This window comes from Triticum dicoccoides, chromosome 2B (genome assembly GCF_002162155.2).
Source record: "Triticum dicoccoides isolate Atlit2015 ecotype Zavitan chromosome 2B, WEW_v2.0, whole genome shotgun sequence".
Taxonomy (NCBI): domain Eukaryota; kingdom Viridiplantae; phylum Streptophyta; class Magnoliopsida; order Poales; family Poaceae; genus Triticum; species Triticum dicoccoides.
In genome coordinates, this window is record NC_041383.1 from 565,412,577 (window position 1) to 565,436,181 (window position 23,605).

The following is a 23,605-nucleotide window of genomic DNA, read 5'->3' on the forward strand; positions in this document are numbered from 1 at the left end:
CCTGGGTAACCAATTCATATCCCAAATATGACTTGTACTTCCATTGCCTATCCTCCGGACATATCCAATCTTCAAGATATCACGTCCCTCTATCAATCCCCTCCATATCTGGGAGGGATGCCCGCCAATAGTGGCAGTCAGTAGATCACCGTCCGGGAAATACACTGCTTTAAGGATTCGAGCACTTAGCGAGCTAGGGTTTTCCAAAACTCTCCAGGCCTGTCTTGCCAAAAGCGCCAAGTTAAATATTTCAAAATCGCGGAAGCCCAGCCCCCCCATGTACTTAGGCATGCTCATAGAGTCCCATGACACCCAATAAGGTTTCCTATTGCCCTGTTTACTTCCCCACCAGAAAGCTTTGATCGTTGAGGTCAATTGCTGACATAAACCCCTCGGAAGCTTGAAACAAGACATTGAGTACACCGGAATGGCTTGTGCTACTGATTTAATAAGGACCTCCTTCCCAGCTGCTGAAAGGAGTTTCTCCATCCACCCTTGTATCTTGTTCCATAATCTATCTTTAAGGTACTTGAAAGCACCATTCTTTGAACTCCCAACATCTGAAGGCATGCCAAGATATTTTTCATTTAGCTGTTCATTGGGAATTTGCAGGGTAGTCTTAATATCAGATCTTATAGACTCCGGGCAGCCCTTACTAAAGAACAGTGAACACTTGTCCTTGTTTATTCGTTGGCCAGATGCTCTAGCATATATCTCCAACAATTGAGAAACCTCCTCAGCTCCCTCAACATTTGCTTTAAAAAACAGCAGGATGTCATCTGCAAACAACAAATGGTTCACCGGCGGAGCTGATGAAGCCACTTGTATTCCACCCAGATTAGATGACTGGACTCTAGTTTTTAGGAGGCACGAAAGGCCCTCTGCTGCTAGCAAAAAGAGGTAAGGTGATATAGGATCCCCTTGTAGAATTCCACGAGTAGGCTCAAATTCTTCTAACTTCTCCCCATTAAAAAGAACTGAGAACGAAACTGAGGTGACCATACCCATGACAATATTCACCCATCTGCTCGTGAATCCCAGCTTTAACATGATTTCCTTCAAATAATTCCATTCCACCCTGTCATAGGCCTTCATCATATCAAGCTTTAGTGCACAATGCATGTTTTTTTGTGCCTTATTCCGCTTCATGAAATGTAAACACTCATAAGCCGCGATTATGTTATCGGTTATAAGACGGCCTGGCACAAACGCTGATTGCTCCTCAGAGATTATGTCTGGCAACACACTCTTCAAACGATTAGCAATAACTTTGGATTCTATTTTGTACAACACATTGCATAAGCTGATGGGGCGGAACTGTGTAAGAAGCGTGGGATTTTTTACCTTGGGTATGAGCACCAAGACCGTGTTGTTGATCTCACGGGCACTTTCCACACCTTCCACAATTCTAAGGACAACTTTAGTCACCTTCTCAGAGAAAATCTCCCAATGTTTCTGAAAAAATTGTGCGGGAAAACCATCCGGTCCGGGGGCCTTCTGAGGTGACATTTGAAACAGCACAGTTTTTACTTCCTCGACTTTGTAGGGAGCGTTCAGGACATCATTCATTTGGCGTGTCACTTTGCGCAGAACTGCATTGATAACCTCTTGCATATTCTCTGTACCCTCAGAAGTGTATAGAGATTTGTAGAAATCCTCAGTCATCTCCTTCATCTCCTGTTTATCTTCTATTCTGCTCCCGTCTAGTTTCATCAACGCTTTTATCCTGTTTTTAACCCGCCTCAGGTTTGCCCGCATGTGGAAATATTTTGAGTTTTTATCGCCGGATCTGAGCCACTCCAAACGAGCTCTTTGTTTCCACATCAACTCCTCCCTCTTGTAAAGTTCCAGCAGCTCGCTTTTTATCTCCTTCTCACGTTCGGATGGTTCCACCCTGCTTGGAATCGATCTCAGGATATCTAGCTCCCGTTTTAGTTTTTTTATTCCTCTCCGAACGCTGCCAAAGGTTGTGCGATCCCAGGCCTGCAGAGATCCACACAGTAGGTTTAGTTTATTCGATAGTCCCATCACCGAATCTCCCCTGTCACCTTCAGCTGTCGCTATCCACGCTTCTCTCACCACTTCCGGCAACTGTGTGTGTGTCTCCCACATGCACTCGTACTTGAAAGTGCGCGCAATGATTGGGTCATCAGTAGGTGCATGCAGACTAAGGAAAATTGGATTGTGATCCGACGCCACAGCGTTGACGTGTTGAACTATAGCCTCGGGAAAAGCGCTTCGCCATGCAGCGCATGCAAGCGCTCTGTCCAGTCTAACCCTGGTGAAAGAACCTCCTGTTACTTTCTTTTCGAGCGTCCAATTAATACCAGTGTAACCTAAATCCATCAAAGCACAATCATCAACAGCTGCCCTGAATAGGTCAACCTGCTTTTGGCTTCTCCTTCCAATCCCATCATGTTCATTCGCCTGCAATACCTCATTAAAATCACCAATGAGAACCCACGGTGCATCGGATTGCCCCACTAGTTCCCTCATTTTATCCCAAGTCTTGCATCGTTCCTGCACCCGTGCCTCTCCATATATGCATGTTAGCCTCCATGGAATTGCCCCTACATTGTTCACCGTTGCATCTCTATGATATTTTGAGTAGCCCAGAACTTGCAAATTTATTTCATCATTCCAAAACATCCCTAGACCTCCACTTCTACCATCACTCGAAACAGCATATCTTTTATTATATCCTAACTCTCCTTTTAAATTTTCAACACGTACCCTATCAATCTGAGTTTCAACTATACAAAGTACGGTCGGGGTAAACTTCTTCGCGAGAGCACGAAGTTCATGGACTGTCATGGGATTACCCACACCATGACAGTTCCAACATAGAACACTCATTGGGACTGGCAGCGCTCCTCGAAGGAGCCCCCAAAACTGTATTGTCATCGAAATTTTCCTCCTCTCCTCCTGCCTCCTTGCTTGTCCCCACCTCTGTGGTAGCTGAATGCTGAAACAAAGCCCTTTTATTGCCGTCTCCCTTCTTGGGCCTCTTCACTTCCTTACTCGGAGAAACATAAACGGGTGGCATCGGAGGCACACCCGTGGGCTTCTCTTTCACCACAAGGACTGAGGATTTTACCACCTCTTCCACTCTTGTGGGTTGCATGCCTACCATTAGCGAACCGCTTTCGGTAGACTGCCGTTTATTGTTTCCCGTCGGTGCCCCCAGCACCCTGTTTCCCGATTGCTCAGCTTTATCGCTTGGCTCTTCCGTATTTGTATCACCTGGAGCTGGCTCTGAGGCCGCCCCCCATCATGTCTGCGAGGTTCATTCTGTTGTGCATTGAAACGCCAGCTTTGATTTGGATTATATTGCTCTCTTCCCCGGCCTCTTCCTCTCTCAGGCCTTGGGCCACCTCGTCCTCTCTGAAAACCATAGCCACCTCTTCCAGATTGCCTGAAACGTACCCCATCAGCCAGTACAAAATCTCCCCATTCAAACTTCATTGGATCGTGAACTCCATCCCCGCACTCCTCGTGCCAATGACCACATTCGCCACAGTTATTGCAAAACATCGGAAGTTTCTCATACTTAACTTGGTATCTTACCACCTCATCTCCCTTTCTTGCAGTTACGAACCTTCTAATTTTTGCATTAATGTCTATCTTTACCCTGACTCTGACAAACTCACCAAAGAACCATGCCGGTAACTTCAGTTGCACTTCCTCCACTTCCCCAATACGTGATGCCATCCCTCTAACAGCTGGTTCTATCAGGAATTTGTCAGGAAGCCGATGAATTTGAGCCCACACCGCCAGCCTGTCCAGCTTGATACCGTCAAGGTTTTTGAAACCATCGTACTCGGCCATGATGACTGCTTGATCTCTAAACAGCCACGGCCCCTCATTCATAGCTTTGTTCCAATCCCCCAAACATCCAAACTGGGCCGTAAATAAGTTTTCCTTTAGCTTCCTCCAAACAACCAATTTCGCCGGGTTCCACGCAGCACGCATGTCCCCATATAGAGCATTAGGGCTGAAAGATCTTGTAGTATGAACTCTGGCAATAGCCAGCCACTTCGCCGGCTCTTCCAGATCCGGCAGTTCCTCTTCCCACACAAAAGCATCATCCTCCTCCTCATGCAGATTCAGTCTTGCAAGAAGTTCCTCCGTCGTCTCCTTCCCCTGCCTTCCCTGAGTACTTGTTTCCGCCGCCATCGGAGATCCAAACTGTCTCCTCGTCGCGCAACTAGCCAGGCGGAGTCGCAGCAGAAACCTGCCCCGAGCCCGAGGAGAAACCTGGCAAGAGAAACCCCCGTAGGGGAGGGAGAACAGCCGGCTGCAAGCACCGGCGTACGTCGAAACCCTAGGTCGCCGCCTTAGGGGAGAGAAACCCTTAGTTACTGCTCCAGCTGTCCAGCAAGTTTTTCACAGGGTACAGCAAATAGTTACTGCTCCAGCTCTCCAGCATAGGCCCACGGTGCTTATAGTTGCGTATTGGGCCGGGTTGCCCCTCCAGTTCCACCCTCTTCTTCGCCCAGGTTACTGAGCGGAGCAGAGCCGCGACCGTGGGTCCGCCGTTTCGGAGAAGAACTGCTCGGTGGTTTCCTCACCTCCGAGGAGCTCCGGCCGGCGAGAAGCCCAGGGGAATCAAATCAGGTTAGCCTCCCCTCTGTTCCATCTATACGTTGCTTAAGAACCAGGCCCGAACAGAAGGTCGCAGCAGGTAACAGCGCTAGTGCGAAATCTGCGGATCTGATAGGATTCGAGGGTTTGGGAATGTTTAGAAATGCTCTCGGTGGTTCTGGCGCCTGCGTTTATCACTAAATCTGAGAAGGGAGACGCGGGGGATGGTTTGAGTTACTTCGTAGCTGTATACTCTTATGATTTGTGAGGTTCGGTTGCTGAAGGATCATGTTTTTTAGTGGTTACTGGCGACCTGTTGAGTACTTACTAGCCAAAAAAAGAAGAACAAATACATCCTAACATGTTTATAGGTTGTAGGTTTCGCCATCAGGCATAGCTAAATGTGCATACTATGTAGTCAACCGATATGGGTATTTTGGTTGGTTTTCCATTTTGGTTCTGTGAGTACAGAGCTTTTTACAAATCTGTTACTACAGAGTTTATTCAAAGTTGTGCAAAAGGACACACACTTGCTGCACAGATGTGTTAAATAGCTTGGGAACCTCAGTAACCCTTTGACAGATTGTGTCCGCACTGAAGAGATCGGACTTTAGGTCTGTGTGTAAAGTAGCATCTCCATATCTCCTGAATTGTTGAATTCAGGCCTAAGTAGGTCTTGACTTTCATGTAATTTAAGCGGGGGAGTTTATATGTCCAGGGTTGTAACTCATTCATGATTTTTTGTTGTATTCACTACTTAAATCTCACGCATGCTATATAATTATTGCAAGTTTTAAGTTTATTCCTAAGTGCTTAGGTACTCCCTCCGTTCCTAAATATAAGACCTTTTGGAGATTCCAATATAGACTACATACGTATATGGACATATTTTAGAGTGTAGATTCACTCATTTTGCTCTGTATGTAGTCCATATGAAAATCTCTAAAAGGTCTTATATTTAGGAACGGAGGAGTATTTATCTTTTGGCTTCAGTCTTGTACCTGGAACTGTAGAGGCATGTAGTTAGCCTACTTGACTCTTGTTAAACTTTAGGTTTGATAGCAACTTGTCTTTAATGAGGTGCAGCTGAGTCCATTTTTTGGTTGCATTTTTTACCATATTTCCTATCTCAGAAGTCAAAAGTATGCTTCCAGTTACAAGTTAACTATTACTCAAAAACAACCAGAAGTGCTGAAGCTGGAGTTCCTTACTCATAAATCTGTTAAATAAGAATTATCTCAAAAGTAACTGCAATCATGGTTTTCTGTACATCATTGAATATTTGATCTGCCTGTGGATTCTGCAATTCGTCATTGTGACATCATTGAATATTTGAGTTTATCTTAACTGCTAGATACCTGACCTCTCCGTGGTCCAGACATTGGAGGCACTAATTTGTTTCACTTCTTTAATTATTTTGCAGTGTTGGAATTTCGCATTCTGTACCATGGCTTCTTTGCTCTGTTCACAGATAAAACTAAACAAAGTATATGTTAGGAGGCAGGTTCATGAGAATAGACTTACGAGATTGCCCAACTCTCTTCATTGTAGCCCCTTGCAGTTGGGCCACTTTAAAAACACTGCATTGCGATGCACTGAGAATTTGCCTTGGGAGGCCTCTCTTCCGTATGCTTCCGCAGAGGACGATGCCAGCATCATCATGGGAACAAATATTGTTGAAGCTATTGATACAGAAGAAGCTCCAGAGATTCCAATCCTCCAGAGTGACCAGGATGTTGTGGACGTGAAGAATGAACCTTCTAAGCAGCTAGCAACATTTAAGCTGCCAATGTGGCTGTTAGGGCCTTCAGTTCTGTTGGTCACCGGTATAGTTCCAACTCTGTGGCTGCCATTGCCTTCAGTGTTCCTTGGCCCTAACATCGCTGGCCTTCTATCCCTAGTGGGACTCGACTGCATCTTTAACATGGGAGCAATGCTGTTCTTCCTTATGGCCGACGCGTGCGGGCGTCCAGAGAACAATTCGTTCGACCTGACAAGGCAGATCCCAACTTCTTACAGAATGTGGAATCTAATCGCCAGCGTACTAGGCTTCGTTGCTCCTCTGGCCCTGCTTTTCGCGTCTCATCAGGGAGCTCTGCAGCCGCATCTACCATTCATTCCGTTCTTGGTGCTGCTTGGGCCATACCTGTTACTACTTTCAGTGCAGATGCTGACCGAGACGCTTACATGGCACTGGAAATCGCCTGTCTGGTTGGTGGCCCCTGTCGTTTACGAGGGCTATCGGGTGCTGCAGCTGATGAGGGGCCTCCAGCTGGCCGGCGAGATCGCTGCGCCCGGGTGGATGGTGCAGAGCCTTCGCGGCTTGGTGTCCTGGTGGGTGCTGGTCCTTGGGATTCAGTTGATGCGTGTTGCCTGGTTCGCTGGGCTCAGTTTCGCAAGCAATCCGAGCTACGGAGTGAGCGATGATGTGAACAGATAGGTTTCTTCGTGCTGCTGTGCTTCTGCTGCTCACTGCACGATAGAATGGGTGCCATGTTAGTTCTGGTGCATCTGCATTTGTCAGATGCAGTGCACGTAGAATAAAAAGTGTTTTGACCGATAGAAACTTTGAATCGTGCATCTGCTGTGGTATACAGATAAAATGGAAATTGTACATTGCCGTGATGCTGAACAGTGGTGAATATGAGTGTGTAAGAAATACTTTACTTGAATATAGAATATACAGCTGTCTGTGCCTCACGGAGGCTTGTTGCCATGTGAAAGGGTACGGTATCCTTCATTCATTCACATGTCGTGCGCTGCCAGGTGACATTCGTGTGCAGGATATTAAAGAAATCTCAACTGGCTGGGTGTGTCATGTGGGATTGCAAACAAGCGAAGAAAAACCAAGTCATGTCTTTCTCAGATAGTTCTCTTTGATCCAGATTAAGCAGCGTACTACGCAAAGTTGCTAAACACCCGACCTAACCATGCGTCGTGAGATGCGTACGGTTTGCCTACTCTGTTGAATTTCAGAGAGCAACTGTGCAAATGTCAAAAGGAATCAGCGAAAACTAGACTTGTCAGGCACGCGACAAGCCAAACGACGCCGGCTTACGACCTAATGAGTTGATTCAACACTGTTGGCGTGGGATCGATTGTGCAGGTACAACTAAAACCGTGCAAAGAGTGGGGATCGCCGAAGCACATGGATGTCGTTTGCAAGATTTAGGCATACTAAAATATGCATGTCAAAATTTTTTTTTTTTCAAGGATACGTCAAAGTTGACGTATCGAGATCATAGCTAGAAGGCGCCAAGATGGCGAAACAACCAATTACAAAGAGTCCATGGCCGCAAGGGCCAACACACATCTAATGCTAATTACTCGCTACTCTCCACCCTTTCTACCCTAACTGGGAGCGATCCTGGCTACCGTAGCAGAGATGCAGCCCTCCAGCTCTCCCCTTCCGCGTCGATCGTCTCGAGCACCTTGTTGACGGAAGGTAGAGCGCCGTTGAACACGACGTCGTTTCTGTGTTTCCAAATTGTCCATGCCACCAACGTGATCACCGTCCAAGCTTCCTTCCTCATCCTCGTCTCGACGTTTAAAGAAGACCACCATTGAACAAGCTTCGCTCCGTGGGCAGGGGTCCATTGGGGTTTTCCCCAATTGCCTGTGATGTCCGACCAGACCTGTCTCGCAAACACGCATCCAAGTAGTAAGTGGTCAATCGTCTCTAGTTCCTGGTCGCATAGTGGACAGGCCGGCGGGTGCGGCATCAAATGCCTCTGCAGCCTGTCAGCCGTCCAGCATCTCCTCCTACCAGCGAGCCACAAGAAGATCTTGCATGTGTTCGGAGCCCGCGACTTCCACATTTGTACAGCACCGGCAGCTTCAATCCGTCCGGCAAAGTGTGCGCGATAGGCAGAGCGCGCCGAGAATAGCCCATTTGAGCCCCATATCCAGTGATGTTGTCCTGTATCTCCACCTCCACCTGGACAAGTTGCATTCGGTCCACCAGAGTGAGAAACTCCTGAATTGCCTCCACGCCCATATTTGGCGACACGTCCTGCCACCAACCTCTCGCGACCGCCTGTCCCACGGTTCTCACCTTGATCGCACTTCTCTTTGCAACTTTGAACAGGTGTGGCATGATATCCTGTATGCGTCCCTCTTGCAACCACCAATCCGTCCAGAATAGAGTGGATTCACCGTTCCCAATGGTGCATTTGGTGGCTGCCTTGTATATAGCCATCGAGTCCGATGAGACCTGAATGTTGAATTTTGTCCATGGTCTGTCCATATCCGTCCTTGCCAACCATGGCCATCATGCTCGGAGAGAGGTGTTGAGCAGTCGCAAGTTGTGCATGTCAAAATCATGTCTTCTGATCGGCCACGACTTCAAGGATGATGGCGCCATTCTTCACATGTCCTTTGAATTGTCAATTCCATGCCGTGGAGTAGTTCTTTCACTTTCAGTGCATATGCAATCAATTGAGCTGAGCATACCTGCAAACCCACACACTTTGTTCATCTCCAAAAGTCTCTGAGTGTGCTGAGCATCGGGTGCTCTCAAATACTCTGGCTCAACACTTCAACCACGGTCTTTACAAATTGCTTCATACACTTGATGGAAGTGCTCTCTCCCATTGCCAAGTGGTCATCAATCAAATATGTAGGAATACCAATATGCCATAATTTGTCATGCCGTAGTCATCTTCTGGATAGTGCTATGTACAAGATCTCCGACGCAATTCCTCCTCTGCTCGAAGAATCGACCATGCCGCTTCACACATTTACAAATCCGGAGCCTTCCCGAACCGGCGTCGGAAGTATCTCTCTTGATGCATTGGATTTGGGCCGAAATAATTGATCATCAGTCTATGGTGCCCATCTTATTTCCTCCTACGGATCACCTCACGGTCGACAACAGAACCACCATGCTTCGGCCCCTTGTTGTTGTCCATGTGCACCATCATGATCAAGCAATGTGCTCCTCTTCATTTCTCTCATATTCCTCTCTGGAGGAGGAATCATCTCACGAAGACGACTTAAACAAACTCATTTACATTAAAACAAATATTCGCATCACATTCCACTCCTATATCGCAAGAAAAAATGAAAAATGATTTCTTTTACCTTGGAGGCTTTCGTCGAACACCTAGTGGGCATGAAGGTCAATTCCGGGATGGCATGGCTCGTTATGGCCAATGAGGCATCGGGCCATTTGTGAATGGACCGGGCGTGTTCTTGCTGGCGCCGGGGATTGTATCCAAAGCCATCGTTGCCTCATTCATTGACAGCCGAGAGCTTCGGTGGGGTACTGAGCGGAACTAATCAACCTTCATTGTGAGGCTCGGTGCTGTGGTGGCCATATCAGACGGCAAAGGGGCAAAGAATAGCCGGATTTGCTGCAAATCAGGCAACGGCGGCACCCCAATCGACGACGACGACAAGAGTGGTGGTGGGCTTTCGGAGTGACGAGAATGTGTTGTTGGGACGGCGAAATTCAGCAAGAATCGACGTGTAGTTTTTTTTTATTAAAAGAGGGGGTTTCCCTCCGATTTCATTAACGAAATCAACGCCAAAGTAGTAGTTCACAACGGGACTGAGACGCCTAAAACATCTCCAGCCAAACAAGGTTCTGAAGCCAACAAAAGTAAACGGAAATAACCATAAGCAGAAGCTGCCAACAAGGATGAACAAGCCATAACAACAAAAGAACTCAGGAGCTACTATAAGCTACTGCCACTACAGCTAATCTCCAACAGCCCCCAGCCTTCTCACGCTAGGCCTCCATCCCTGCAACGCCTTGTAGGCTTCACTTGCCACCTGCTCTATTATTTTTGCTGAAAGTGCGTTATATCGACTAGAGGGGGGGGTGAATAGGCAATTTTTACAAATTCGTCACTGAGGAATTTCTAGGTGAAGAAATTCCTAAGTAACGACACACTAGCAGCGGAATAAGTACTCAGGCATAAGCATAACAGATGAAAGGATTGATATAGTTGACTAGAGGGGGGTGAATAGGCAACTAGCAATTTTTAGTTTTTCTTTACCAAATTAAACTTTGCATCAAAGTAGGTTGTCTAGATATGCAACTAGGTGAGCAACCTATATGATGCAACAATAATAAGCACACAAGCAAGCAAGGGATATAACACAATATAACTTTCACAAGTAAAGGTAAGAGATAACCAAGAGTGGAACCGATGGAGATGAGGATGTGTATTATCGAAGTTCCTTCCCTTTGAGGGGGAATATGTCTCCGTTGGAGCGGTGTGGAGGCACAATGCTCCCCAAGAAGCCACTGGGGCCACCGTGTTCTCCTCACGCCCTCACACAAAGATGTCGTGATTCCACTATTGGTGCCCTTGGAGGCGGCGACCGAACCTTTACAAACAAGGTTGGGGCAATCTCCACAACTTAATTGGAGGCTCCCAACGACACCATGAAGCTTCACCACAATGGACTATGGCTCCGCGGTGACCTCAACCGTCTAGGGTGCTCAAACACCCAAGAGTAATAAGATCCGCAAGGGATTAGTGGGGGAAATCAAATTTCTCTTGGTGGAAGTGTAGATCAAGGCCTTCTCAACCAATCCCTAGAGAATCAACAAGTTTGATTGGCTAGGGAGAGAGATCGGGCGAAAATGGAGCTTAGAGCATCAATGGAGCTTAGAGAAGGAAGAGGTAGTCAACTCGGAGAAGAAGACACCCCTTTTATAGTGGAAGAACGAATCCAACCGTTATCCACCAACTCAGCCCACGACAAACGGTACTACCACACGGGCCTGCGGTACTTCCGCGGCGGACCGCGGTACTACCGCTGGCACAACAGGGGCCAGGACTAGACCTGATGTGCTAAGACAGGGAGCGGTAGAACCGCTGGCGCGGTACTACCGCAAGGCAGGGATAGTCAAGGCTGAGAAGGCACGGACATAAAAAATTACATCCATGACTACTTCCGCTGAGTTTAGGTCCATGCAAAAATCCGACACGGTACTACTGCAAGCCTGGCGCGGTACTACCGTGTAGGGCGCGGATGTAAAAAATTACATCTGCCCCTACTTCCGCTCATGCTGCTGTGCCTAGCCAGAGCTCATGGTACTACCGTGCCCAAGGCGCGGTACTACCGCGTAGGGCGCGGATGTAAAAAATTACATCCGCCCCTACTACCGCTCGGGCAGCAGCGCCTGTACCGAGGCCACGGTACTACCGCTCCGAAGGAGCGGTACTACCGTGAGCACTCACGGTACTACCATGCTGGATGCCGGTACTACCACATGGCCATGCGGTAGTACCGCTCAGGAGAGCAGTACTACCGCCTGCCTCAGTACAGCAACATTAGGAGTCCTTCATTTTGCCTAGACACGGAAAGACGGAGGATGTTACAAAGAGCCAAGGGAAAGGTGGTGCAAAAAGAATAGACGTGTACGTGATATTCCACTCAAACCTTTCCAACGCGGACCCCCTCTTAATAGTACGGCTTTCCTACGACTCAAATCCACCAAAAAGAAACGTAGAGAAACGCCGTCTTCAATAGTCTTCGAGGGGCACCAAATCATCTTGTGTTTAGACATGATATATCTGAAATGATCAATGCACATGATTAGTCCGCAAAAGCATTATCATCAATCACCAAAACTACTAAGGGATAAATATGTCCTTACAATCTCCCCATTTTTGGTGGATTGATGATAATACGAGATTTGCACATGGGGATATAAAATGAAGCAACGACAAACCCACCATCTATAAAATATAGATGGGCTCCCCCTAGATGTGTGCACTCTGGAGAAGTGCTTTCGACTGCACGACACACATACTAGGATCAACATTCCCCCTATATTTTATAGACAAGGCATCTCTTGCAACAATATAACTAACACAGAGCAAGTAGGCAAGATGATGAATATGAGCATAAAGAGAAGGGTACATGATGGCATAGGCTCATGAACTACTAAGTAACGAAGACAATAAGATACGCTAGAGTGCATATGTCTTACACCATATGATAGATAACTTGGTCTTACGAGCACAAACCAAATCAAAGCAAACGAGGTTCAACAGACCGAAAGCAAAGCGACAAAGCAAAACACACGACACAAGACGTGCAAATCCTACTCTCTCTCCCCCTTTGGCATTGAGACACCAAAAAGGCAGAGAGGACACCTACGACACAGGTGGTAGCTCAGGCTGAAAATGACTCCTCGTCAGTCTAGGCAGCGGGAATAGGCTCCTCCACTGACTCCGTCCACTGATACCCCTGCTTGGCTATCCAGCCAGCCTCCGGAGTGATGACTTCCTCTGAGCTACTGGTCACAATCTCTCCAAAGGTCCTCAATATCTTCTTATCACACTGGCGACTCTTCTTGGAGTCAACATGGGCCCTGTACTGCCCCTGGGTCTGCATGCAGAACAACTTCTTCATCATCTTCTTCAGCTTCTTAGCCCAAGAGGGCTCAGTAGAGGGAGGAATGTATCCATCATAATTGTCCTCATCCGCTTCCTCCTCCTCGATCTCATCCTCATCCACATCCATCTTGGCAGCCTCGGCCTCAGCACTAGTGGTGGTGTTAGGCCAATGGCTCTTGATGCGGAGCTTGATGGGCTCATGACGAATCCAGCCGGGGGCAGCAAACTCATCATCGGGATAAATCTTCTCCCAAGTCTTGGTGATCAAGAGAAACAGGTAAGGCCCATAGATGGGGACCTTACGGTTGAACACCGCAAACTGAAGCTCGCACCACATGATATGTGAGACATCAAGTGGTTGCGTCTGAGCATGACGCGCCTCCTCACAAAGGAGCATCATATCCACAAGATAGGCATGCACCTTGTACTTGTCACCGATGCGCGGGAAGAGGGAGTTGCGGAAGATCCTATGCATGATGTCAAGGAAGGAGTTCAGCACCCACACCTTCTTCTTACTAAGAAGCGTCTTCTCAACAAGGAGGGGCTGGAGCTTGTTCTTGTTAGCTGACTCAGAGTTGGCATGAGGGCGAACACCAATGGGCGTGTCGAGCCCCTCATTAGGAACCTGAAACAAATCCATGAAGTCCTTCCACTTAGCAGTCATTTGTTGACCATTGGTCATTGATACGTCTCCAACGTATCTATAATTTTTCATTGTTCCATGCTATTATATTACCTGTTTTGGATGTTTATGGGCTTTACTTTACACTTTTATATCATTTTTGGGACTAACCTACTAACCGGAGGCCCAGCCCGTATTGCTGTTTTTTTGCCTATTTCAGTGTTTTGAAGAAAAGGAATATCAAACGGATTCCAAACGGAATGAAACCTTCGGGAGCGTGATTTTTGGAACGAACATGATCCAGAGGACTTGGAGTGCAAGTCAAGAAGCTTCTGAGGCGGCCACGAGGGTGGAGGGCGCGCCCCCCTACTAGGCACGCCCCCCTATCTCGTGGGCCCCTCGGGCATCCACCAACGTACTTCTTCCTCCTATATATACCCACGTACCCCGAAAATATCAAGGGCGACCACGAAAATCTATTTCCACCACTGTAACCTTCTGTATCTGCGAGATCCCATCTTGGAGCCTTCGTGGCCAAACGGAATGAACCTATGGCCCCCGGGTCTATCTTTTATCATATAAGCTTTCAATCTACTTTTATTTGCATCTTTACTTTCCAATCTATATTACAAAATACCAAAAATATATTTATCTTATCATACTATCTCTATCAGATCTCACTTTCGCAAGTGGCCATGAAGGGATTGACAACCCCTTTATTGTGTTGGTTGCGAGTTCTTTGTTTGTTTGTATAGGTGCGTGGGACTTTTGAGGATCCTCCTACTGGATTGATACCTTGGTTCTAAAAAACTGAGGGAAATACTTACGCTACTATTGCTGCATCACCCTTTCCTATTCAAGGAAAACCAACGCAAGCTCAAGACATAGCAAGAAGGATTTCTGGCGCCGTTGCCGGGGAGGTCTTTGCTCAAGTCAATACATACCAAGTACCCATCACAAACTCATCTCCCTCGCATTTACATTATTTGCCATTTGCCTCTCGTTTTCCTCTCCCCCACTTCATCTTTGCTGTTTTATTCTACTCTCTTTCCCAATCTCCTTCTCTCTCTTTCGCTTGCCCTTTTTCTGTTTGCTTGTGTGTTGGATTATTTGTCTCCATGGCACAAGATAATACCAAATTGTGTGATTTCTTCAATACCAATAATAATGATTTCCTTAGTACTCCGATTGCTCCTGTTAATGATGTTGAGTCTTGTGAAATCAATGCTGCTTTACTGAATCTTGTTATGAAAGATCAATTCTCCGGCCTTCCTAGTGAAGATGCCACTACCCATCTAAACAACTTTGTTGATTTGTGTGATATGCAAAAGAAAAAAGATACGGATAATGATATTGTTAAATTGAAGTTATTTCCGTTTTCACTTAGAGATCGTGCTAAAGTTTGGTTTTCGTCTTTGCCTAAAAATAGTATTGATTCTTGGAACAAGTGCAAAGATGCTTTTATCTCTAAGTATTTTCCTCCCGCTAAGATCATCACTCTTAGGAACAATATTATGAATTTTAAACAACTTCATCATGAGCATGTTGCCCAATCTTGGGAAAGAATGAAATTGATGATTCACAATTGCCCTACTCATGGTTTGAATTCATGGATGATCATACAAAAATTTTATGCCAGATTGATTTTTTCTTCTAGAAATCTTTTAGATTCGGCCGCGGGAGGCACGTTTATGGAAATCACCTTAGGAGAAGCTACAAAACTCCTTGATAATATCATGGCTAATTATTCTCAATGGCACACCGAACGATCTACTAGTAAAAAAGTGCATGCTATAGAAGAAATTAATGTTTTGAGTGGAAAGATGGATGAACTTATGACATTGTTTTCTACTAAGAGTGCTTCTATTGATCCCAATTATATGCCTTTATCTACCTTGATTGAGAATAATAATGAATCTATGTATGTAAATTTTTTTGGTAGGAATAATTTTGGCAACAATGCTTATAGAGGAAACTTTAATCCTAGACCGTTCCCTAGTAATTCCTCTAATAATTATGGAAATTCCTACAATAATTCTTATGGTAATTTTAATAGATTGCCCTCTGATTTTGAGAATAGCATGAAAGAATTTATGATCTCTCAAAAGAATTTTAATGCCTTGCTTGAAGAAAAATTGCTTAAAGTTGATGATTTGACTAGGAACGTTGATAGACTCTCGCTTGATGTTGATTCTTTGAAACTTAGATCTACTCCTCCTAAGCATGATATCAATGAGTCTCTCAAAGCTATGAGAAATTCCATTGACGAGTGCAAATAAAGAATCGCTAGATTGCGTGCTAAGAAAGATTGCTTTATAAAGGCGTGTTCTTCTAGTTTCCATGAAAATAATGATGAAGATCTTAAAGTTATTAATGTGTCCCCTATTAGATCTTTGTTTTGCAATATGAATCTTAATAATGATGGGACTGGAGATGAGTCAACTTTAGTTAAAAGGCGTCTCAATAATTCAGAGTTTTTAGATCTTGATGATAAATTTGGTAAAAGTGGGATTGGAGAGGTCAAGACTTTAAATAGCATTGAACCCACTATCTTGGATTTCGAGGAATTTGATTATGATAATTGTTCTTTAGAAGGTTGTATTTCCTTGTTGCAATCCGTTGTGAATTCTCCTCATGCTTATAGTCAAAATAAAGCTTTTACCAAACATATTGTGGATGCTTTGATGCAATCTTTTGATGAAAAACTTAATTTGGAAGTTTCTATACCTAGAAAACTTAATGATGTGTGGGAACCTACTATAAAGATTAAAATTAAAGATCATGAGTGTTATGCTTTATGTGATTTGGGTGCTGGTGTTTCCACGATTCCAAAAACTTTATGTGATATTCTAGGTTTCCATGATCTTGATGATTGCTCTTTAAATTTACACCTTACGGATTCCACCATTAAAAAGCCAATGGGAAGGATCAATGATGTTCTCATTATTGCAAATAGAAATTTGGTGCCCGTAGATTTATCGTTCTTGATATAGATTGCAATCTTTCTTGTCCTATTATTCTTGGTAGACCTTTCCTTAGAACGATTGGCGCGATTATTGATATGAAGGAAGGGAATATTAGATTCCAATTTCCATTAAGGAAAGGCATGGAGTACTTCCCAAGAAAGAAAAATAAATTACCTTATGAATCTATCATGCGAGCTACTTATGAATCAAGTGTCAAAGATGGCACTACTTAGATCTATCCTCGCTTTTATGCCTAGCTAGGGGCGTTAAACGATAGCGCTAGTTGGGAGGCAACCCAATTTTATTTATGTTTTTGTTTTTGTTCCTGTTTAGTATAAATTTTGCATCTACATTCTTTTTAGATGTGTTTTCATGTTTTATTTAGTTTTTGTGCCAAGTAGAAGCTATAGGATAACCTATGGTGATAGTTAATTTGATTCTGCTGAAAAACAGAAACTTTGCGCTCACAAGAAAAAATTCAATAAATCACATAAGCGTGCTTTTGCGTTGATTCTTTTTGCTGTAGATAAATAGACAAATTACCTAAGACTTCCTATTTTGATAGGGTTTTTATAGTTCCAGAAGTATTCAAAAGTTACAGATTGCTACAGACTGTTCTGTTTTTGACAGATTCTGCCTTTCGTGTGTTGTTTGCTTATTTTGATGCATCTATGGCTAGTATGTAAGGGTATGAACCATAGAGAACTTGGAATACAGTAGGTTTAACACCAATATAAATAAAGAATGAGTTCATTACAGTACCTTATGTGGTGGTTTTTCTTTCTTTCACTAACGGAGCTTATGAGATTTCCTGTTGAGTTTTGTGTTGTGAAGTTTTCAAGTTTTGGGTAAAGATTTGATGGACTATGAAATAAGGAGTGGAAAGAGCCTAAGCTTGGGGATGCCCATGGCACCCAAAGATATTCAATAATATCCAAAATCCTAAGCTTGGGGATGCCCCCGGAAGGCATCCCCTCTTTCGTCTTCGTTCATTGATAACTTTACTTGGAGCTATATTTTTATTCGCCACATGATATGTGTTTTGCTTGGAGCGTCTTGTATGATATTAGTCTTTGATTTTTAGTTTACCACAATCATCCTTGCTGTACACACCTTTTGTGAGAAGCCCACTTTATTGGAATTTATTAGAATACTCTATGTGCTTCACATATATTTTGAGCTAGATAATTTTTGCTCTAGTGCTTCACTTATATCTTTTAGAGCACGGCGGTGGCTTAATTTTGAAGAAATTGTTGATCTCTCATGCTTCACTTATATTATTTTGAGAGTCTCTTAGAACAACATGGTATTTGCTATGGTTATAAAATTGGTCCTAGAATGGTAGGCATCCAAGTTGGGTATAATAAAAACTATCATAGGAAGTGAATTGGATGCTATGATCAATTTGATACTTGATAATTGTTTTGAGATATGGAGGTAGTGATATTAGAGTCATGATAGTTGGGTGATTATGAATTTAAAGAATGCTTGTGTTGAAGTTAGCAAGTCCCGCAGCATGCACGTATGGTTAAAGTTGTGTAACAAATTTGAAACATGAGGTGTTCTTAGATTGTGCATCCTTATGAGTGGCGGTCGAGGACGAGCGATGGTCTTCTCCTACCAATCTATCCCCCTAGGAGCATGTGCGTAGTGCTTGGTTTTTGATGACTTGTAGATTTTTGCAATAAGTATATGAGTTCTTTTTACTAATGTTGAGTCCATGGATTATACGCACTTTTATCTTTCCATCATTGCTAGCCTCTTCGGTACCGTGCATTGCCCTTTCTCACCTTGAGAGTTGGTGCAAACTTCGCCGGTTTATCCAAACCCCGTGATACGATACGCTCTATCACACATAAACCTCCTTATATCTTCCTCAAAACAGCCACCATACCTACCTATTATGGCATTTCCATAGCCATTCCAAGATATATTGCCATGCAACTTTCCACCGTTCCGTTTATCATCATGACATACATTACTATTGTTATATTGCCTTGCATGATCATGTAGTTGACATCGTATTTGTGGCAAAGCCACCATGCATAAATTTTCATACATGTCACTCTTGATTCATTGCCCATCCCGGTACACCACCGGAGGCATTCATATAGAGTCATATCTTGTTCTAGTTTTGAGTTGTAATTCATGAGTTGTAAATATATAGAAGTGTGATGATCATCATTATTAGAGCATTGTCCCTAAAGAAAGAAAGAAAGGCCAAAAATAAAGAAAAAAGGGAAAGGCCAAAGAAAAAAAAAGAAAGGCCAAAAAAGGAAAGGCCCAAAAAAAGGGGGCAATGTTACTATCTCTTTTTCCACACTTGTGCTTCAAGGTAGCACCATGTTCTTCATATAGTGAGTCTCATATGTTGTCACTTTCATATACTAGTGGGAATTTTTCATTATAGAACTTGGCTTGTATATTCCTACGACGGGCTTCCTCAAATGCCCTAGGTCTTCGTGAGCAAGCAAGTTGGGTGCACACCCACTAGTTTCTTTTGTTGAGCTTTCACACATTTATAGCTCTAGTGCATCCGTTGCATGGCAATCCCTACTCCTCATGTTGACATCAATTGATCGGCATCTCCATAGCCCGTTGATTATCCTCATCAATGTGAGACTTTCTCTTTTTTTGTCTTCTCCACACAATCCTCATCATTATATTCTATTCCACCCATAGTGCTATATCCATGGCTCACGCTCATGTATTGCGTGAAAGTTGAAAAAGTTTGAGATTATTTAAGTATGAAACAATTGATTGGCTTGTCATCGGAGGTGTATAAGATGGGAGCATTTCTGTGTGACGAAAATGAAGCATAGCCTAACTATATGATTTTGTAGGGATGAACTTTCTTTAGCCATGTTATTTTGAGAAGACATGATTGCTTTGATTAATATGCTTGAAGTATTACTGTCGGAGTAATGGGCCACGGGTAGGCTGACCCGAGCCCAGAACCTTTCAAGACATTGGGATCAGTAGCGCCGCTCAAGCCGAGTCCCAGGCGGCAACTCCAAGATATGCCGAGTCCTAGACGGCGACTCCAAGATAAGCCGAGTCCCAGCCGGCGACTCCAAGATAAGCCGACTCATGGCCGACGACTTCCAGGGAGGCCGGCTATGGAGAGTCGGCCTACGACTCCACCCTCGTCTCGAAGGGCGAGGCGGGGTACGGCCACGGCATGGCCGTCCCCCTGCTTACAAGGGACCGGCATGGCTACAGTAAGCCGTATCGCTGAAGATCTCCGGTGAGGCACGGCACTGTTGCCATGCCTGCCCTGACCTCAGCCACAGTGGGCGGCACACTGTGCCCACGACGCTTGCCTTTACGGCCCAAGGACGGCGGGGCCACCTGTCAGTGGGTAGACAGAAGACGGCACGAGCGCCCTGAAGACGGACCATGGGAGTCGGCCCCCCGAAGTCGGCCGACCCCTCTCCCACGGGCCCCGCCCGCCATTAAGCAGACAAGATGGGGAATGGCAACAGTGAACGCGCACTAGACGGCGGCGCTGTTGCCATGACTACGTGACCAAGCCAGCGTCATCCAGAGTACCGCTACAGTATCAGGCCTGTCCGCGGGGCCCGCTAGTCGGCGGGCCCTAGTAGTCGGCACAGAGGACGACGGCCTGAGAGACAGACGACTGGGACCCGCGCCCAGCCAGATTACACTTGTACCCCTGGGGGGTAGGCCTATATAAACCCCCCGGGAAGCCCATGCAAAGGGTTCGGACCCAGAGAGGAATAGACCTTAGATCACAGGAAGGAGAGAGCTAGCCTTGCCCTCTCCTACCTCCAGAAACAGCTCCAGGAGCACCATTGTAACCACTTTTGCCATAGTGACCATGCGGAGACCCCGCAGAGCAGCAGTAGGGGTGTTATCTCCTCGGAGAGCCCTGAAGCTGGGTAAGTTCCGCCGGCGTACATGTCTTCACCTTATCCCGCTTCCGGGCACCGGCGACGTTCTACTTGCTCCCACCATGATAAGCCATCCTTTGGCATATGTCGTACCCAACCCCCGACAATTACTATTTCTTATGTCAATACGAACTTTTATTTAGAATCATTTGGATCTGAACATTCATGCCACAATAGAGAAAATTACATTGAGAAATATGCTAGGTAGCATTCCACATCAAAAATTCTGTTTTTATCATTTACCTACTCGAGGACGAGCACGAATTAAGCTTGGGGATGCTTGATACGTCTCCAACGTATCTATAATTTTTGATTGTTCCATGCTATTATATTACCTGTTTTGGATGTTTATGGGCTTTACTTTACAGTTTTATATTATTTTTGGGACTAACCTACTAACCGGAGGCCCAACCCGTATTGCTGTTTTTTTGCCTATTTCAGTGTTTTGAAGAAAAGGAATATCAAACGGAGTCCAAACGGAATGAAACCTTCGGGAGCGAACGTGATCCAGAGAACTTGGAGTGCAAGTCAAGAAGCTTCCGAGATGGCCACGAGGGTGGAGGCCCCCCCTACTGGGTGCGCCCCCTATCTCGTGGGCCCCTTGGGCGTCCACCGACATACTTCTTCCTCCTATATATACCCCCATACCCTGAAAACATCAAGGGCGACCACGAAAAGCTATTTCCACCACCGTAACCTTCTGTATCCGCGAGATCCCATCTTGGAGCCTTCTTCGATGCTCCGCCAGAGGGGGAATCAACCATGGAGGGCTTCTACATCAACACCATAGCCTCTCCGATGAGTTGTGAGTAGTTTACCACAGATCTTCGGGTCCATAGTTATTAGCTAGATGGCTTCTTCTCTCTCTTTGATTCTCAATACAAAGTTCTCCTTCCTCTTCTTGGAGATCTATTCGATGTAACTCTTTTTGTGGTGTGTTTGTCGAGATCCGAGGAATTGTGGGTTTATGATCAAGTTTATCTATGAGAAATATTTGAATCTCCTCTGAATTCTTTTATGTATGATTAAGTTATCTTTGCAAGTCTCTTCGAATTATCAGTTTGGTTTAGCCTACTAGATTGATCTTTCTTGCAATGGGAGAAGTGCTTAGCTTTGGGTTCAATCTTGCGGTGTCCTTTCCTAGTGACAGCAGGGGCAGCAAGGCACGTATTGTATTGTTGCCATCGAGGATAAAAATATGGGGTTTATATCGTATTGCATGAGCTTATCCCTCTACATCATGTCATCTTTCTTAATGCGTTACTCTATTCTTATGAACTTAATACTCTAGATGCATGCTGGATAGCGATCGATGTGTGGAGTAATAGTAGTAGATGCAGGCAAGAGTCAGTCTACTTGTCATAGACGTGATGCCTATATACATGATCATGCCTAGATAATCTCATAATTATTCACTTTTCTATCAATTGCTCGATAATAATTTGTTCACCCACTGTAATACTTATGCTATCTCGAGAGAAGCCACTAGTGAAACCTATGGCCCCCGGGTCTATCTTTTATCATATAAGCTTTCAATCTACTTTTATTTGCATCTTTACTTTTCGAATCTATATTACAAAATACCAAAAATATATTTATCTTATCATACTATCTCTATCAGATCTCACTTTCGCAAGTGGCCATGAAGGGATTGAAAACCCCTTTATTGCGTTGGTTGCGAGTTCTTTGTTTGTTTGTGTAGGTGCGTGGGACTTTTGAGGAGCCTCCTACTGGATTGATATCTTGGTTCTCAAAAACTGAGGGAAATACTTACACTAATATTGCTGCATCACCCTTTCCTCTTCAAGGAAAACCAGCGCAAGCACAAGACGTAGTAGTCATCCATGTCATGGTCCTTGGCTCATCAGAATGGAAGTGGACCGAAGCAAAGAACTGAGCCACAATCTCTGGGTCAAAGTCCAGGTGAAAGGTAAGGATGTGCTCAATGCCAAATTGCTCCACCAGATCCAAGGCCTCACCAAAATAGTCACGGTGCTTATCCTGCCTCATGTGATTCATGTCAATCCAGTGCACGTCCACGTAGATGTTCTGCTTGGCCTTGATCACATCCAGATAGATAAGGTTCTGTTGCTCGGTCCAAAATAGATCATTCCCTCCGAAGTTGGGACGCGGATTCACATAGGGGTTGATCTTCCTTCGAATAATGAACTCAACAAGTGGTATCTCATCCATGCCCATGGTGGGCTCCTTGAGCTTGGTGGTGGTGTGCTTGGTTCTGCGTTGGGAGGCATTGGAACCCTTTGGAGCTTCATCTTGGTTGCGCAGGCGCTTCGAGCCCGTGTCATGGCTGGGATTCGAGCAACGAACATTGGAACCGGAGCCACCACCTATGACACACAACACAAGAACACACAAAAGAAGCGAGAAGGATCAATGCAAAGGCCACAGCAAAACAAATGAAACAAGTAGAAATCATATTGGGTAGTTGCTACTAGGAAGGTTTCAAGTCAATGGTAGTACCGCTCCAAGGTACGGAACTAAAAATTTACTACCGCTCTAGCCGCGGTAGTACCGCGCCGGGACGACACGATAGTATTGCACCTAGAGCGGAAGTAAAATTTTACTTCCATGCCACGCACGGTAGTACTGCTCTGGGAAGTAGTAGTACCGTACGAGGCGACCGCAGCGAGAGCGGTAGTACCGCGCATGGGAGGAGCGGTAGTACCGCTCGAGTTTAGATCTACACAGAATTAGATCCAAAATGCCGCAATAACGGAGCGGTACTACGGTTGATCAAAACTACCGAGTAGCAACGATCCAAATAGCATCTCTACCGCAAAACGACTCTCCTACACCCTACTCTTGCAAAGATTTGGCCTAAAATCTCAAGAACACAAGCATCTCCCTAAAAACCTAGAGATAAGACAACGAAGCAAAAAGCGAGGGATTTGGGGAAAAACCTTGGTCCATGGCAAGAGGGAGAGGTGGGGAACAATCCCACTGGTCGAAACCCGAGGAGAGCGGTCGGAGACAGAGATCCGGTGAGGTCCTCCTGCGCCGTTCTTGGGCAGGAGAGAGAAACATCGTGGGGAAAAGGAGCTGAATGGGTATGGGGGGAGTTAGAACTCCCCCTGCCCGCTCTTAACCCCCACGCGCTCACGACTGCGCGGTAGTACTGCCCGGGCGGAAGGACCGCAT

General features: G+C 45.3%; 1 protein-coding gene across 1 annotated transcript; it reads left to right on the forward strand.

Annotated features, from left to right (window-relative positions):
• Window positions 1–4,464: 4,464 nt before the first annotated feature.
• On the forward strand, window positions 4,465–7,300 carry LOC119364886. Its single transcript, XM_037630450.1, has 2 exons — window positions 4,465–4,617; window positions 6,008–7,300. Exon 2 carries the CDS (start codon window positions 6,032–6,034, stop codon window positions 7,022–7,024), a length of 993 nt encoding a protein of 330 aa, XP_037486347.1. The 5' UTR covers window positions 4,465–4,617; window positions 6,008–6,031; the 3' UTR covers window positions 7,025–7,300.
• Window positions 7,301–23,605: the final 16,305 nt, after the last annotated feature.

Bases quoted from the DNA above. Each gene is read 5' to 3' on its own strand.
- LOC119364886 (XM_037630450.1), top strand. From the start codon at position 6,032: ATGGCTTCTTTGCTCTGTTCACAGATAAAACTAAACAAAGTATATGTT.